General features: G+C 42.1%; 2 protein-coding genes across 5 annotated transcripts in view; one reads left to right on the forward strand and one right to left on the reverse strand.

Annotated features, from left to right (window-relative positions):
• The window catches only part of chd1 (chromodomain helicase DNA binding protein 1), a 73683-nt gene extending 71185 nt beyond the window's left edge, over window positions 1–2498 (forward strand). For all 4 annotated transcript variants that reach the window (XM_088391296.1, XM_088391295.1, XM_088391297.1 and 1 more), the window contains one exon: window positions 1135–2498. In XM_088391296.1, the coding sequence (XP_088247422.1) occupies window positions 1135–1417 (283 nt within the window). In that variant the 3' untranslated portion in view covers window positions 1418–2498. The remainder of the gene's footprint in view (window positions 1–1134) is intronic.
• Window positions 2499–4251: 1753 nt separating this feature from the next.
• Window positions 4252–16126, reverse strand: reep5 (receptor accessory protein 5). The gene is made up of 5 exons (XM_088391307.1): window positions 15913–16126; window positions 15610–15703; window positions 7389–7527; window positions 6915–7083; window positions 4252–4479 (listed from the first exon to the last, which is right to left on the reverse strand). Exons 1-5 carry the CDS (start codon window positions 16028–16030, stop codon window positions 4430–4432), a joined length of 570 nt encoding a protein of 189 aa, XP_088247433.1. The 5' UTR covers window positions 16031–16126; the 3' UTR covers window positions 4252–4429.
• Between the last annotated feature and the right edge of the window lie 641 nt (window positions 16127–16767).

Below are 16767 nucleotides of genomic sequence, written 5' to 3' on the forward strand. Positions count from 1 at the left end.
AGTGCTTAACACTTGAGTACTCACATATAATAAATACAAGCTTCCAGAGGAAAAATACCATTCATATTACAAAATACTATAAAATACAAAGTACTGCATTACGCAGAAAAAAATGCTTATAATAATGCACTGAACAATGACATTCTATTTTTCTAAATTGTATTGAGACAGGTATACTTAGTTCACAGCTGACACAGGTCAAATACAGTGACTGCTTTAGCCTTTCCACAGATGTTAATATGGGTAACGATGCACCAATACACTATGCCTCTATTTATAAAATGCTCCGACACTACAACTCCCATTGATTTCATTGATCCGACATGGCTTCCGGTTAAGAGCCATGACAGATATGTATGTGGAAGTAATTTAAGGTAAACACCCATGATGGACGACACATTTAGTCGACGGCAAATTGTCCCCTGAAAAACACTGTATATGATGACCTTAGCTTGTGTGGCAACAAAGGTGGCCACCCTGCACTTTGTGGTCAGGTGGTGGGTCGTCCTGTAAGCACTGCATTTCGTGAAAGAAAGCTTTGTATTAGGTATTTTTGGTGGCCCAAACTTATGGGCTTTGTTGCTAACACATGTGATACTGCATTACCCACAATACTATTGTTTACATCACAGATGACACGGATTACCATTACTGCGCAATGGGATGAGCTGGAGACAGCCAGTTTCTACAGAAAAAGAAAGCATTAAATACAACAAATAGGTTTTTGGTGACTGGCAATGATAGTCATTGATTGACATATGCCATGTGATCACATGCTTTTTTTTTTTTTTTTGTGATCGACATTGAAAGTCATTGATCGACATGCTGATAACGTGCCTTTTGTTCCCACATTTTTCTATGGAAATTGGTCCGTCACAATCGGTGGCCAGTCGATTACAGCACCACTAATATTAACTTCACAAAACATTTTGCCAAATAGTGGAACCGCGACCCTGTCATGAAGTATGTTTACCGTACCTGGAAAAAACTTGAAGCTTAGTTCTTTTCTAATTGGAGCCTTTGCAATTTAAAAATTGCATCCTACTCCACTGCACTTTGAATTTGATTAATGGTTCATACATCCAACAAATAATCTTGCCGTTCTGAGTCAGGTTAATGTATTTGTGTGTGCAGACATTACAGCGATGGTAAGCAAAGGAAATTGGAGGAGTTGCGCTCTAGCAGAGACCACCGGCCGGACCTAAAGGATCTCTCCCACTCGGACCAGCGCTCGTCTTACCGCTACCACTCGGACTGGCAGACGGAGCAGAGGGCCTCGGCCAGCGGGCCCCGCTCTCCCCGTGACCAGCGCTCGCCTTACGACTCGCGTTCCCCGCTGGGCCACCGGTCTCCTTTCGACTATTCGTCCGACCACAAGAGCACACCGGAGCAGATCTGGAGCACCCGTAAGACATAACAGAAGCTGCCTGGGCCTGCTGATAACGGCCATGAACTCGCTAACACAGCCCACGCCTTACAGGGAAGCTGTAGAAAGCACTGTTCCACTGGAGATGAACACTAAGCAGCGCCTCAAACTAGGCGTCATGGAAAACAAATCATAGCATATTTTTGTATTTAAGAGTTAAATGCTTCTGCGTACGCAGCACATCTTTTGTTATTTTTTTTTATAAAGTTTTTTTTTTTAACCTCTGGACCGACTAGACCCTGAGCGCTGCCTCATTCTCCCACCAACCCCATGACACTGGATCCTGTGTTTTGACTGTTCGTGTCTGTCTGTCTCGATCATGTCTAACATGATTATCTACCTTATTTAAGTGTTAAGTCAGTCAAACCGTCAGCTGTTGCATGACTCATGTTACAAGCTGATGTCAAAAGTCCAGTCTGGGCTCAGGCTTACCACCTGACGTACCTCATTTACATACTTTCTCATTTGTTTGCGTAAGAATTATTTAAGACCAGATTTTAGCTGAAAAAAAAAAACACCCTGTATTTGCTTTCTTCATTTTGTGAGCAATTTGTTCCCTCCTGTAATGTAAATTTTTGTAAAATAGTAAATCAGTGGTCTTTTTCCTCAGGCTTTTTGGATTCATTAAGACTTTACTTTTCTTTATCAACTCAGGCTTTTTTGTTCTACAAGTGAGTTTCTGTATAGTAGTTCTTTCACAATAATTCTTTCAGAATGTAACTTTTGGTAAAGGGAACGTTCTTGCCGAGTTTGTCTCTAGCGCTTTTTTGTTAAAATCTGTGACTTTTCAAATCAGTCAAAAGAGACCTGCTTAGATATTTTTCACAATTGTTTTTTTTTCGTTCATTTTTCAATTTATGACGTAGGCAATAATATCAATATTCTATGCAGCCAAGTATATTTGTGGTGAACCACCCAACTGAATGAAGTCACTGTTACGGTTCACACTGTTGTACATAATTTTCCTCTATATTTCAGAATCAATTTACACTGAGAGTGCATGGATTTTTATGAATTGTTTTTATATAGTTGTTTATGAAGCCATTAAAATCAATCACTGTATTCCCTTGGACCAGCCCTTAAAACATTTGTCAAGTGGGTCATACTGAAACTATACAATTCTGTGGATTTAGGCCTTAGCTTTTGTTGAGTTTGAGCTCCAATATACGGATACGCGGCAAGCAGGAACGGTTAACAATACTTAACAGTGCTGCTCTTTGCAAAAACACGAACATAATCTCCATCCCACATTTACCTCACTGGCTATCCACAAGGATGATGCATAATCTCCCTGAAACCACATCTTAGTTCTGAAATGCTACCTAGCACCTTTTCCAATGCAACATTCATTTTAGCAGTGCTAACCGTCTTTGTCTTCATTCCAGAACTGTTAAAAAGCTCTTTCTGACCACTTAGCTTTATTTATTGTTACATTAATTTTGAGTATTCAAACTTACTCTGACCAGCCTCTGAAGATAAAGTAACTTCACATAACACAATGTGACTTGTACTAATTCCACCACCTGCATGGTATGGTGGCACACTGGTTGGCATGTCACAGTTCAGAGGTTGTGCGAATTGAACCCGCAATCCGGCCATCCTTGTGTGGAGTTTGCATGTTCTCCCCTTGCCTTGATGAGTTCGCTCCAGGTATTCAGATTTCTTCACACCCCTAAAAGACTGATTGAGCACTCCAAATTTCATCTCAGTGTGCCCTGTAATTGGCTGGCAACCAGTGCAGGATGTCCCCCTCCTACTGGCCACTGACTAATGGGATAGGATACACTCGCGACCCTAATGCTTTGAAGATATGACATATTATTGCATAAATTAAGGAAATTCAGATTGTTTGCTGGAGGTCGGAATGTGTTATGATAAATGAGAACAACGAACAATCTATCGCAGGTCCTTGTCTAAATTTAGACCGGCCCAAAGCATTGTGTAATAAAATTTACATGGCCCGCTGGCACTGTCACGGGAACCTGCAAGCAACAGAAGTCAAACGCATACGAACGGGAAAGCGCACATGAGCGAGCGCGTTCTCCCCCGTCCCTTACTAGTCCACGCGCACACATGTCCGTTTGCAAGATAGTCAGTGACACACTTCCTCATTCAAATGTCTGCACACCAAGGAAACTATGCTGCAGCCGTTCTGCAGCCAGTGTGAGCGAGGCGTTAGGCGACGCTAAGATCAGAGAAGCTGCCAGTGACGGAAACCGTTTTGGAACTCAACTGTAAGACTGAATCAACCGCAGTCATATGTTGCCTGCGACAATAACAGATTCTTTTGTTTTTAAGCTTTTTCACTGAGCTTTAATTATGCTACGTCTTTTTGGTTAACGGTTATGCTATTCAGCAAAATTCAAGTCACTGTCAAAGAAGGGAAAGTTTAAGATTCTCTGCATAGCTCAACAAGACGATAAGTAAGGATAGGTTAACATTTTTGCTATTTAACAAAAACAGTGGATTGGTCTCTGAAAAATTTGTGGACAAAAGAAAAACTAATGTAGAAGTGTAGCCTACACATTTAATTGCAAAATTGTTTTTATTTCAATAACCAATAATACTATAAATCAGTTTGAACTCAGTTTAAAGTCAGTTTCCTAAACAGACCAGGCCGTATAGGTTAAAATAGTTTGAGACTAGCCTTGGTCTTGAGTTAAATAATCTCCTGTCTTCTATGGCCAGACACCAGGTTTGAGATGAGTGAAGGCTGAATGCTTCACTGTTCATGATAAAAAAAAAAGGATTATCTTGACTACATCAATGATGCTGAAAGACATGTCATGACAACATGTCATGTTCTGGCAGAAAACATTCAACCATTTCTGTTAGGTGTTTATTCGGTTCATTCAGGATCAGGGCAATGTACAGTAACCTGTCAAACAAGTAAACTGAACAGGGAAATGGCTTTGACATTACGGACAGATTCATTAAATACAACAAGGCAACATTATTTTATGGGAACAGCTGCACACAGACGATCCTGGGTGGAGGTCCTGATTAGGAGCTCTTCTTCTCCTCAAAAATTATGTTGGCAGTTGCTTTCTTGGCTGTGGACACACACACACACAAGAATGCAGACGCGCACACACAAGATGACTTAAGGGACACAGCACAATAAAACACATGGTTCATCCCTCTATTTTTGATAAGCAGCATATACCGTAATTTCCGGACTATAAGTCGCGGTTTTTTTCATAGTTTGGGTGGGGGGGCGACTTATACTCAGGAGCGACTTATATATGTTTTTTTTCACAAGTTTTTACTTGATCATTAAGACATCACTCACTAGTATAGTTGACCACTTCCCATGTTATTTTTAGTATAGTTGATCACTTCACATGCTTTTATATCTTTATCTTGAACATATTCAAAACATAAAAAATAGAGAAAACATCAAATAAAGCAATTAACACTTTAAAGCACCATATCCAAGTCCACTGTCTGCTGTATGTACACTTGCTCCATTTTTGCATATTTATTATTATTATTTATTATTATTTGTTTATTTATCATTTATTCAACACTCTTATTTATTCATTGTTTGTGCCTTCTTGGGGTTTTTTTGTGTTGCTTGTATGCATATGTGTACTATCTCACCGAGGGATAGTGGAAACGTAATTTCAATCTCTTTGTGTGTCTTAGTATATAAAAAAAGAATCGACGATAAAGCAGACTTTGACTTTGATAAAACAACCCAAAAAAATTATATTTTCAGACGAAACTGGATGAGGGCGCTCTAAATTTCACTGTTGGCCGTGACTCATCAACTGGGTGGGCTTAAGAAAAATGGCACCAAAAAGAAACTCATATTTTGCTGGTTACAAACTTCAAGTTGTAAAATATGCAGCTGAAAACAGTAATCGAGCAGCAGAAAGAAAGTTTGGAGAGCCGTGATGTACCAATGGATTACTATTTCAAGTGACGTCAGTAGCGCGGCGCGGCGGTTGTTTACATTCAAACGTGCCCACATAAGGACTACCGGCATCATTAGCGGTGATCATTTCTAAGTGACACGGAGGACAAAGAGTTTGAAGGAATTAAGGATTTGGAGTGACATAGAAGGTTTGAAAAACTATTATGGCTTTTACGCACACCCGGTCCTACTCTACTGAGTCGGGGGCCGGCGCTCGGCCGAATGGCTGTCCGCGAACGGTGCGCGGGGCTCGGACATGGCCATTACGCACGCCCGGTCTGTCTGGAAGTCCACGCCGCCACACGCTTGGAAGTTTGTTTTGTTTAATAAAGAGCCGTTTACCAAACCCACGTCTATCCTTGTACTTTGTTAACGCTACAATATAGTTATATAGTAGATCTGTGGAATAAAGACGAGGCTGACGTCAGGGCGCACGCGCGGCGATGTTGACAAAGGACAAGGAATTTGATCGATGGATTTAATGGAATTAAAGTGCACGGATAGTTTGATAATATTATTGGCTTGTATTATAGTTATTTGAAATATAGTTTGTCTATCGTTATATGAGCCTGTGGAATATTTTGAAGTGCAAGCGCCCTCAGCCGTGCGCACCCATTGTTGACAAAGAACGATCGATGGATTTAATGAATTGGAGTGACACCGATGGTTTTATAAACATGTTATTCATGTAATAGTTCTCCTTAATCACTCTATATGTTACGTCAGGCCCGTTCTCAGCTCTTTGTTTGAGTTTGTCACGTTAGCATACCCATCGTTTAGCCTGTTGTTGCTATTTAATGAATTGGAGTGACACCGATGGTTTTATAAACATGTTATTCATGTAATAATTGTCCTTAATCACTCTATATGTTACGTCAGGCCCGTTCTCAGCTCTTTGTTTGAGTTTGTCACGTTAGCATACCTATCGTTTAGCCTGTTGTTGCTATTTAATGAATTGGAGTGACACTGATGGTTTTATAAACATGTTATTCATGTAATAGTTAACAGGCCCGTTCTCAGCCCTTTGTTTGTGTTTGTCACGTTAGCATACCTATCGTTTAGCCTGTTGTTGCTATCGTTTAGCCTGGTGTTGCTCGTTCATGACATTTTTTGGTGTGGGATTTTGTCGAATAAATTGCCCCCAAAATGCGACTTATACTCCGGAGCGACTTATATATGTTTTTTTTCACTTTTTGGGGCATTTTATGGCTGGTGCGACTTATACTCCGGAGCGACTTATAGTCCGGAAAATACGGTAGTGTTTTCCTTGTTGAAATAAATTATGTGGCGCAATGGTTAGCAAATCCACCACAGTTCAGAGGTGTATGGGTTAGGGTTAGGGTTATTCAAAGGCAGGCGATGATATGTACTTTTACTGTGCAGAGTACAGGACCATGCCTTTTGTCTCGTCTTGTGATTTACCGCATCTCTACAACATATGTTTCAATTAATGTTAACAGAATTTTACTCAGCCCTAAAAATCAGAATCAGTCGGGCACTTTATTTTGGTCAATATGACTAATGAATCGAATATTTATTTAGGGGGCAAGTCTGAGCCCTAGTACTCACCCTCATCTTTGAACTTGTCAGCTGCTTCTGATGCCTTATCCTTTATGTTCTTAACTGCATCATCAATCTTGGATTCGTTCTTGAGGAAAAAGGGGCGAATGATGCGATTGTAAATCTGGACCGAACCGTTTGAAGGAGTTGGAGCCATGCACCAGACCAGGAAGGCACACTGTTAAGACAGGTACCGTGTCATAAAACTGCTCACAACATGAACCTCCCCTAAACTCCAATTTTAACAAGTTTAGTTTGATAATATAGTAAACTAGTTCAAATATGTCTGTACTGCCTTGGTGCAGGTTTACACTGTCGCAGTTAGGATGCCTTACTCCATATTTGCCCTTGGTTATTCTATCCTTGGCCACCTGTTTCCATCAAACTCACCTTTGTTTCCGTTTTGTTTTGTTTTTGACAACTTAAAATCTGAAGACATCATATACAACATGGCAGGCTGCTAACAAACTACAGCCAGATTACCTTTCCGATGTAGTAAAATGGGAACCACGAGAGAAAGATGTCTGCAAAGAACTCTGCCACACTGAAGAGTCCATACACCACCCAGTAAGTCAGCCATTTAGTATCATCTTCTTTGGTAGCACTTTCTATGGCCTTGATGCTGTAAAGAAAATATACAATTGTCAGGACTTATGTTAGAAGTCACTAAATTCAGAATAGTTGACCGTTGACCTGTCTGTAGCTTTTCACTTCATCGTTGAATGTTTAAAATACTGTATTAAATTTGACTACTAATAATAAAAGTAATAAATAATCAATAAAAATAATTTGAAATTTGAATTAAATTACATTTTTTTGAAAATTTGAATATTTTAAATTGTCATTTGTATATTGATGCATTTTTTTGAGACAGTGATCTGCACAAACCTGTCTCTAAAATGATAAGCTTTGTGGAGGTAAAAGAGAGAAACAAAACATCAAGCATTTAATCACATTTTTTTCTATTAAGCATTTGACCTGAAATTCAAGAAATGATTGCCAAGACATTGAGGAGGCATACTCTTTTAACAGACCTGGTCTGAAAGCAATACAACTTGTTTTTAGTCAGTGTTGATCGCTGTCATCCAGTTTGTCAACATGGTTTTACAGCCCACTTCCACCTGTAGATTGCATTTGGACGATGACTAATTTACAGATACTGAGTGACATAATGACGCGCTGCACAGAATAATACATGCAGGTCGCCCAAAAACTGCATCAACTTGCATGAAGTAATGAAATTATTCAACAACCTCAGGATGCCCAAAAATTAAACACAGGTTTATGTTTTGGTTATTTTATTCATATTTTTTTTTTTACATGGATTGATTGTATTAATTTCAAGATTTTCTACATTGATTCCCTGATCAGGTCTTATATGCTGTAACATCACTGTCAGCATTTATTGCAATTCTCAAAAATAAACGACCATTAACAAGATGATGACATACAATCACATACCACGAGTCTGTTTTAAATTTGTGTTACTGTTTTACATGTGTGAGACAAGGTGAACGATTTAACTTATTCATGGTGGTGAGTAAAAAGGTTCTTAAACTGGGTCATGAAGTGTAAAATTGACAACCCTTCTATATGTTAAACTAAACCTACTAAACCTAACACAAACTAAACTGAAATGAAGCACGTTCGAATATATGTAGAAAAAAATTGCTCTAAAAACGAATTGCTTATGTGCAAACCAATTCAACATGTTATGGAAATTGGTTTAAAAATCATGCTAACTGAGTCATATCATGTAATACCGTATTGGCCCAAATATAAGACGACCTTGATTATAAGACTACCCCCTCTTTTTCAAGACTCAAGTTTGAAAAAAAACTTTTCGAACACCAAATTAAATTTTTATACAGAAAATGATTACATATGAAACAAATGATTATAACAATATATTCGAGAGAAAAAGTATGTTGTTTTGCCTCATTCAAATAATGCAAAAAATGTCTATCACATCTTAATATCTGAACATTTAAATATGTTAACTAAAGTGCAATCACATTTGTAAATGAATGGCTTCTGGTTTTTGAAATGTAAATAAACCAATCTACTGTGATAAAACAACAAAATTGCAATAACTGCATTAACTATCAAAGTGAAGTCTAACTGTAACTGTAGTCGTGAAACAAGTCTGAATAAGGAAAAACATTGCAATAAAATAATGCAAACTGCTACCGCTATTGTTGGGGAGCCTGAGGACTGTATAGGGGATTGGCTCGGATGGTTATGGTCTTTTCGCCCCTGGGTGTTGGTCAGAACACAGGACGTGGTTCAGTTTTGATTGCTTTACTGAATTACTGGTAAAAAAGTAACAGGCACTGTGGGTCATAGGGGTATGCAGGCAAACTGGCAAAACGGTATAGGCCCAGTTTGGTCGTAAGGATGTGAGAGCAGGTGTGTGTAGTGTACATGGGTGAGTCTTTGGGTGTGTGAATGTGATTCTTGTGTGTGTGATTATTGTATGAAACGTGTGAAGGGTGTGTGTGTGTGTGTGTGTGTGTGTGTGTGTGTGTGTGTGTGTGTGTGTGTGTGTGGTTCTTCAACAGACAGAAATACAGCACGTAAGAGAACACTATAACAGTTCCGCTATACTAAATAAATAAATACTCTCGGCAACACACCAAACATAAGTCATCGAGACAAGAAAATACACTGCTCAAAAAAATTACAATTGTTTTTCCACAAGTGTTGGCTTTAGCTAGAGTCACTATCACGACTGGCAGCATGAGGCGATTTCTGAACCCTCCTGAAGTTGCGCAGATTGTCCAACTCCTCCAGAATGGCACATTCATGCGTGATGTTGCAAGAAGATTTGATGTGTCTCCCAGTACAGAGCATGGAGGAGATTCCAGGAGACAGGCAGTTACTCTAGGAGAGCTGGACAGGGCCGTAGACGGTCCTCATTCCATCAGCAGGACCAATATCTGCTGCTTTGTGCAAGGAGGAACAGGTTGAGCACTGCCCGAGCCCTACAGAATGACCTCCAGCAGGCTACTGGTGTGACTGTCCCTGCCCAAACAATCAGAAACAGACTTCACGAGGGTGGCCTCAGGGCACGATGTCCTGTAGTGTTTCCTGTGCTCATTGGTCAGCACCATGGAGCTCGATTGGCATTTGCTATAGAACACCAGAATTGGCGAGTCCGCCACTGACGCCCTGTGCTTTTCACAGATGAGAGCAGGTTTACCCTGAGCACCTGTGATAGACGTGAAGGGGTCTGGAGAAACCAAGGAGAGCGCTATGCTGCCTGCAACATCATTCAGCATGACCGGTTTGGTAGTGGGTCAGTGATGGTCTGGGGAAGCATTTCCACGGAGGGACCAACAGACCTCTACAGGCTAGAGAACGGCAGTCTGACTGCCATTAGGTATCGGGATGAAATCCTTGCACCCATAGTCAGAACCTACGCTGGTGCAGTAGGTCCTGGGTTCCTCCTGATCCACAACAATGCCCCGCCTATTGTGGCAAGAGTATGCAGACAGTATCTGGAGGATGAAGGAATTGACACAATTGAATGGCCCTCACGATCACCTGATCTAAACCCGATAGAACACCTCTGGGACATAACGTTTCGGTCCATCATACGCCACCAGGTTGCTCCTCAGACTTTACAGGAGCTCACTGATGCCCTTAGACAGATCTGGGAGGACATCTCACAAGACCCCATCCGTCGTCTCATTAGGAGAATGCCGCGACGTTGTCAAGCATGCATTTAAGTTCGTGGGGGCCACACAAGATATTGAAAAGAATTTTGAGTTGCACAAATTGAATTTAGGCAAAAAGGACAAGCCTGCCATATCATTTTTGCACTTTGATTTTTGGGGTGTCTGTATACTGAGCCCTCTGTAGGCTGAAAACCTTTATTTCCATTAAAAGATGTGGCATCCTTTTGTTCCTGAAACATTAAACTGTCCATATCAGTATAGATATCCCCCCCAAAAATTTCACCATTGAAATCTGATGTGTTTTCAAAGTGTTCCCTGAATTATTTTGAGCAGTGTACATTTGCTGCCGACCGTTCAGCGCCGTGCCGCTGCGTAACGGCTACTCGTACGATGCGAGGCAATCTTAAAGGAGCACGCCGGAGCTGTCAATCAAACAGCAATGAAATGTATATACTCACTTTGTGTCAAAGACGCACACGATCACAGCAACATACTCAGTCGATACCAGCAACCTTTAACTTACCGCTGCGCACAAGTGAATGCGTATAATGTGTAGACCCCGAATGTAAGATGACCCCCACTTTCTCAGTCTTATTTTGATGCAAAAAACATCGTCTTGTATTCGGGCCAATAAGGTACATAATAATATGATACTACCCTAGAGAAGATAAGCAGTAGAGAATGAATAGACAGGCATTTATGCTTTTGTACTTGAAGAAATGCACACATACTGTACATAATCCAACAACAGGATTAAAAATATTGAGAGGGGATTGCCTTTGGAAAAGGACTGTGTCAATAACACTGTTGTGAGGGAGGGTTCACATCATCACAGTCACACCCACACAACTACAAACACAAACAAGGAAGGAGCTGGTGAGAGAATAAGTTTACTCAAATCATCACCACCCACAAAAAACTTCCATCACGCTCCATATTTGACTATTAGGACAGAACAATTTTGAAAAATCATCTGATTGCAATTTGTTTCCCTCTCACTATTGTGCTTGTGATTTAAAATGTGATTATCTTTGGGAGGAACAGCCCCCCTGATCTGAACCCGAGTAGCGTTCTATTGTTGGACTTCTGTGCTCGACACGGATTGTCAACAATGAACACCATGTTCAAACATAAGGGTGTCCATGTGTGCACTTGGCACCAGGACACCCTAGGCCGCAGTTCAATGATCGACTTTGTAGTCGTGTCATCGGATTTGCGGCCGCATGTTTTGGATACTCAGGTGAAGAGAGGGGCGGAGCCTGGTGGTGGGTTGGCTCCGATGGTGGGGGAAGCTGCCGGTTCATCTGGTAGAATCCCATGTCAGGAAGAGCTTCAGCTCCCACCTTCGGCAGAGCTTTTTCCTTGTCCTGGAGGAGGCGGGGTTGAGTTGAGTTCGAGTGGACCATGTTCCGTGCCTCCATTGTTGAGGCAGCCGACCGGAGCTGTGGTCGTAAGGTGGTCATGGCGGCAATCCCCAAACCCGCTGGTGGACACCGGCGGTAAGGGATGCCGCCAAGCTGAAGAAGGAGTCCTATCGGGCCGTTTTGGCCTGTAGGACTCCGGAGGCAGCCGACAGGTACCGGATGGCCAAGCGGAACGCGGCTTCGGCGGTTGCTGAGGCAAAAACCCGGGCGTGGGAGGAGTTTGGCGAGGCCATGAAGAATGACTTCCAAATGACTTTGAGAAAATTCTGGTCCACCATCCGGCATCTCAGGAGGGGGAAGCAGTGCACCGTCAACACTGTTTACAGTGGAGATGGCGTGCTGCTGACCTCAACTCGGGACGTCGTGAGTCGGTGGGGAGAATACTTAAAGTTAAAGTTAAAATTAAAGTCCCAATGATTGTCACACACACAAGTGCGGTGAAATTTGTCTCTGCATTTAACCCATCCCCGAAGGGAGCAGTGGGCAGCAGCGGTGCCGCGCCTGGGAATCATTTGGTGATCTAACCCCCCAATTCCAACCCTTAATGCTGAGTGCCAAGCAGGGAGGCAATGGGTCCCATTTTTATAGTCTTTGGTAGGACCCAGCCAGGGTTTGAACCCACAACCTTCCAGTCTCAGGGCGGACACTCTACCACTAGGCCACTGAGCTGGCTTCTAAGACCTCCTCAATTGCATTGTGGAAGCAGGGCCTGGAGACTCTGAGGTGGACTCTCCAATCTCTGGGGTCGAAGTCAGAGGCAGTTAAAAAACTCCTCAAGGGCAAGGCCCCAGGGGTGGATGAGATCCGTCCGGAGTTCTTAAACGCTCTGGATATTGTGGGGCTGTCCTGGCTGAAACGCCTCTGCAACACTGCGTGGACATCGGGGACGGTGCCTCTGGATTGGCAGACTGGGGTGGTGGTTCCCCTCTTTAAGAAAGGGGACCGGAGAGTGTGTTCCAACTACAGAGGAATCACACTCCTCAGCCTCCCTGGTAAGGTCTATTCAGGGGTGCTGGAGAGGAGGGTCCGTTGGGAGGTCAAACCTCAGATTCAGGAGGAGCAGTGTGGTTTTCGTCCTGGCCGTGGAAATGTAGACCAGCTCTATACCCTCGGCAGGATCCTCGAGGGGTCATAGGAGTTCGCTCAACCAGTCCACGTGTTTTGTGGACTTGGAAAAGGCGTTCGATCGTGTCCCTTGGGAAGTTTTGTGGAGGGTGCTTCGGGAGTACGGGGTGCCGAGCCAACTGATAAGGGCGGTTCGGTCCCTGTACCATCGATGCCAGCGTTTGGTCCGCATTTCCGGCAGTAAGTCGGATTTGTTCCCAGTGAGGGTTGGACTCCGCAAAGGCTGCCCTTTGTCACAGATTCTGTTCACAACTTCTATGGACAGAATTTCTAGGCGCAGCCGAGGCATTGAGGGTGTCCGGTTTGGTGACCTCAGCATTGCGTCTCTGCTTTTGCAGATGACGTGGTGCTGTTGGCTTCTTCAAGCCGTGATCTCCAGCTCTCACTGGAGCGGTTTGAGGGTCAACACCTCCAAATCTGAGTCCATGGTCCTCGGTCGGAAAAGGGTGGAATGCCCTCTCCGGATCAGGGATGAGATCCTGCCCCAAGTGGAGGAGTTCAACTATCTTGGGGTCTTGGTCATGAGCGAGGGCAGGATGGAGCGTGAGATCGACAGGCGGATCGGAGCAGCGTCTGCTGTAATGCGGACTCTGTACCGGTCCGTTGCAGTGAAGAGAGAGCTGAGCTGACCCAAAAGATTAGATAGATTATCTAGATAGATAGATAGATAGAGCGGCTCGGTGGCGCACTGGTTAGCACGTCGGCCTCACAGTTAGGAGGGTGCGGGTACGATTCCACCTCCGGCCCTCCCTGTGTGGAGTTTGCATGTTCTCCCCGGGCCCGCGTGGGTTTTCTCCGGGCACTCCGGTTTCCTCCCACATTCCAAAAACATGCTTGGTAGGCCGATTGAAGACTCCAAATTGTCCCTAGGTGTGAGTGTGAGTGCGATTGGTTGTCTGTCTCTGTGTGCCCTGCGATTGGCTGGCAACCAGTTCAGGGTGTCCCCCGCCTACTGCCCGATGACGGCTGAGTTAGGCTCCAGCACGCCCGCGACCCCCGTGGGGACTAAGCGGTTCAGAAAATGGATGGATGGATGGATGGATGGATGTCTTAAAAGTTTGAGTTTGAATAAGCGACAAGCATTTTCTGTTTTTCTGCTTTTACACGCCACCACATAAACCAGAAACATTACATTGTGTAAAATAAAACTAGGCTATTGCTGTTTCACTTGGCAATATCTTTGAACATCTGGATTATTTTGTTATTATTATCTTTGCTTATTAAGAAAATTATAAATACATGGCATTTTTCACCAAGTACTGATAATATGAAAATTTACATGACTGCTGTACTGCTCTAGTTTATAACATAATAGTAATATTAATTTAAGAAAATGTTTATTCTCATATTAACACAAGATTATCTGAAGGAAAACATAGAAAATCTCTTAAAAAGCATGTTTGCCATTTTCCCCTTTCTTACACTTATATAATTTCTAAAACTCCTCTTTTCTCAATCTGATTTTGACCGGTGTTTTTTGAGTCCTCAATTGGTGTGCAAGTAATAGTAGCTTAGTAGACCTTTAAATTATGGGTTTGCAGATCCAGTATATAATTGACAATTGTAACTGAAAAATGCATGCTCCCAATTTATATTTTATTCACTATATGCACTAGGCTGCTTATGGTCCTGTTATTCCTGCGCCAAAATTAGGGATCACCTCTTCCGAGGTCAACCAGTTTTCAATAACATTGGTGCCTCTCGTGAAATGTACCCATTGATGTAATATCTGGAAGTCATCCAAAGGTTCACACATCTTATCCAGCAAAACCTATTCAGCATAGAAAAGAACTCAAGAAAAGAACATGTATGTGTTTTTGTGTTTGACACCTAGCCTTGATGTGCATTTTTGTGATGCCACTACAGAACCATATCAGTGATGACAGAGGAAAAAAATGGATGACCACGTCACTAGCAATGAAACAGTTTAACAGTCTGCACACTTCAATAATGTGTGGCCATTATTTGTTTTTGTACTTTTGTGCTTGTTTGTTTGTTTGTTTGTTTGTTTGTTTGTTTGTTTGTTTGTTTGTTTGTTTGTTTGTTTGAGTTTTTAAATCATTTTCAAGATTCTAGTGATTGTAGTAGTGTTAAATTATCAGAAACTTAACATGCAGAACATTGACTGAAATACTGTTATGACAGTTGGGTTACCGGTTTCTTACTTGTCAAAACCCATCTCGGGTGCAATTGCGCAATTTGTTAAGTGATATTTGGGATATTGTGTTGGGTCACAAGACATGGATGACGTCATAGTGTGTGTTCACAATTCGTGATTACTAAATTCCATAAATAAAGTGACGGGTTAAAACCACTCTGAGAAATGTGGTAGGTACAGACAGGATACTTGATTGCAGTTCAAACAAAAATAAATAGAATATAGAAATGTTAAGTTTAGAACAGCGAGGTTCGTGTGTGCGAGTACTCGTGTGTTGATGGGTGTGGCCCCTCCTTGATATTCCCCGGTTCACTTACGATATGTAAGCTGGGTAAAGAAAGCCGATGAGGTTACACAGCAAGGAGGCTCCATAGCCAATGACCAAGTACACTGCGATGATGCCAACGATAGCTGGAACAAAGCAACACTGCTGTTTAACACAAATAACCTCCAACATATAATCCGCGTTGTGCTTTAAATGTCTCTATTTAGAAATGTCTTTAAACACAGTGAAACATATGCTACCATTCTCCGACGGGATCAAAATGTCATAACAGCCCAAATTGCGCTGACTCGCCAATGCAGTCTTTTTCCATTCCTCTCTTCCTGTCAACACTCACCGAGAGCGATATACGTCCTGCTAACCCCGGTCTTTGCTTCGACTTTAGCAAGGGCATCAGTCAGGAGGTTCTTCTCATGGAGGAACTTCTCAAATCTTTCTTTAAGTGCCTGTGCCATGGCTGCTCTCTCTTACGGAAAGATGATGAATTAGGAAGTCGTTCTATAGGAAACTGCGACACTTGTGAAACTGAACACTCCCGTTAGTTGCAAGGCATCAAAGTGCATAGCTTTTCCGGTAGGTTCTTCAAAATAAAATATCTGTTTTGTTTCAGAAAAGTGGACACTAAAGCAATCCAAACACACCATTAATAAATACTACATTTTTATTTTTCTCATTATTTTTGTGTTGTGAAAACCTTCTCTCCGTATACGATAGACACGTTCATAGCTAAAATTCTGAGAAATGGGTTGGAGCAACGTAGGATTTGGTTATACAGTATTCTGAAGGTACGGCCAGCCTACTAATCAGTTTAATTAATCAAGAAAATTGTGTTTTGATATTGTACATAGAGCTTCTGTGTATGGATGGGTTTCATTTAACATGTCCAATGACCCTTTTGTGTAATTGAATTCTTCCCACGAATGTCAACGTTCAGGTCATTACCGCAAAAATTTCACTTTCAAGCACTCCGCTTTGTACAGCCACGCCCATTTCTTTTCTTTTTCCTTTCTGTTTTGCCAAATAAAGGTAGGACAAACCCGGTTAAAAACAAATGTCGTGCCTATTTTCTCTGATTTTAAAGCCGGAATAATGTACACATTAATGTGCAGGTATCAAACAAAAAATAACTGAGCATCTATTTTAGATCCGAATACAGAAGCCTGTTAGTGGAGTTGACGTGTATATCAGATTA

Source organism: Syngnathus floridae, chromosome 12 (assembly GCF_059516105.1).
Source record: "Syngnathus floridae isolate MCC-2025c chromosome 12, RoL_Sflo_1.0, whole genome shotgun sequence".
Taxonomy (NCBI): Eukaryota; Metazoa; Chordata; class Actinopteri; order Syngnathiformes; family Syngnathidae; genus Syngnathus; species Syngnathus floridae.

Excerpts from the sequence above, each read along its gene's own strand:
- reep5 (XM_088391307.1), bottom strand. The coding sequence starts at position 16,030 with ATGGCACAGGCACTTAAAGAAAGATTTGAGAAGTTCCTCCATGAGAAG. Across the intron at positions 7,528-15,609 it reads CTTTACCCAGCTTACATATC|CATCAAGGCCATAGAAAGTG; the intron begins GTAAGTGAACCG and ends TTTTCTTTACAG. Across the intron at positions 4,480-6,914 it reads TGACAAGTTCAAAGATGAGG|CCAAGAAAGCAACTGCCAAC; the intron begins GTGAGTACTAGG and ends GTGTGTCCACAG.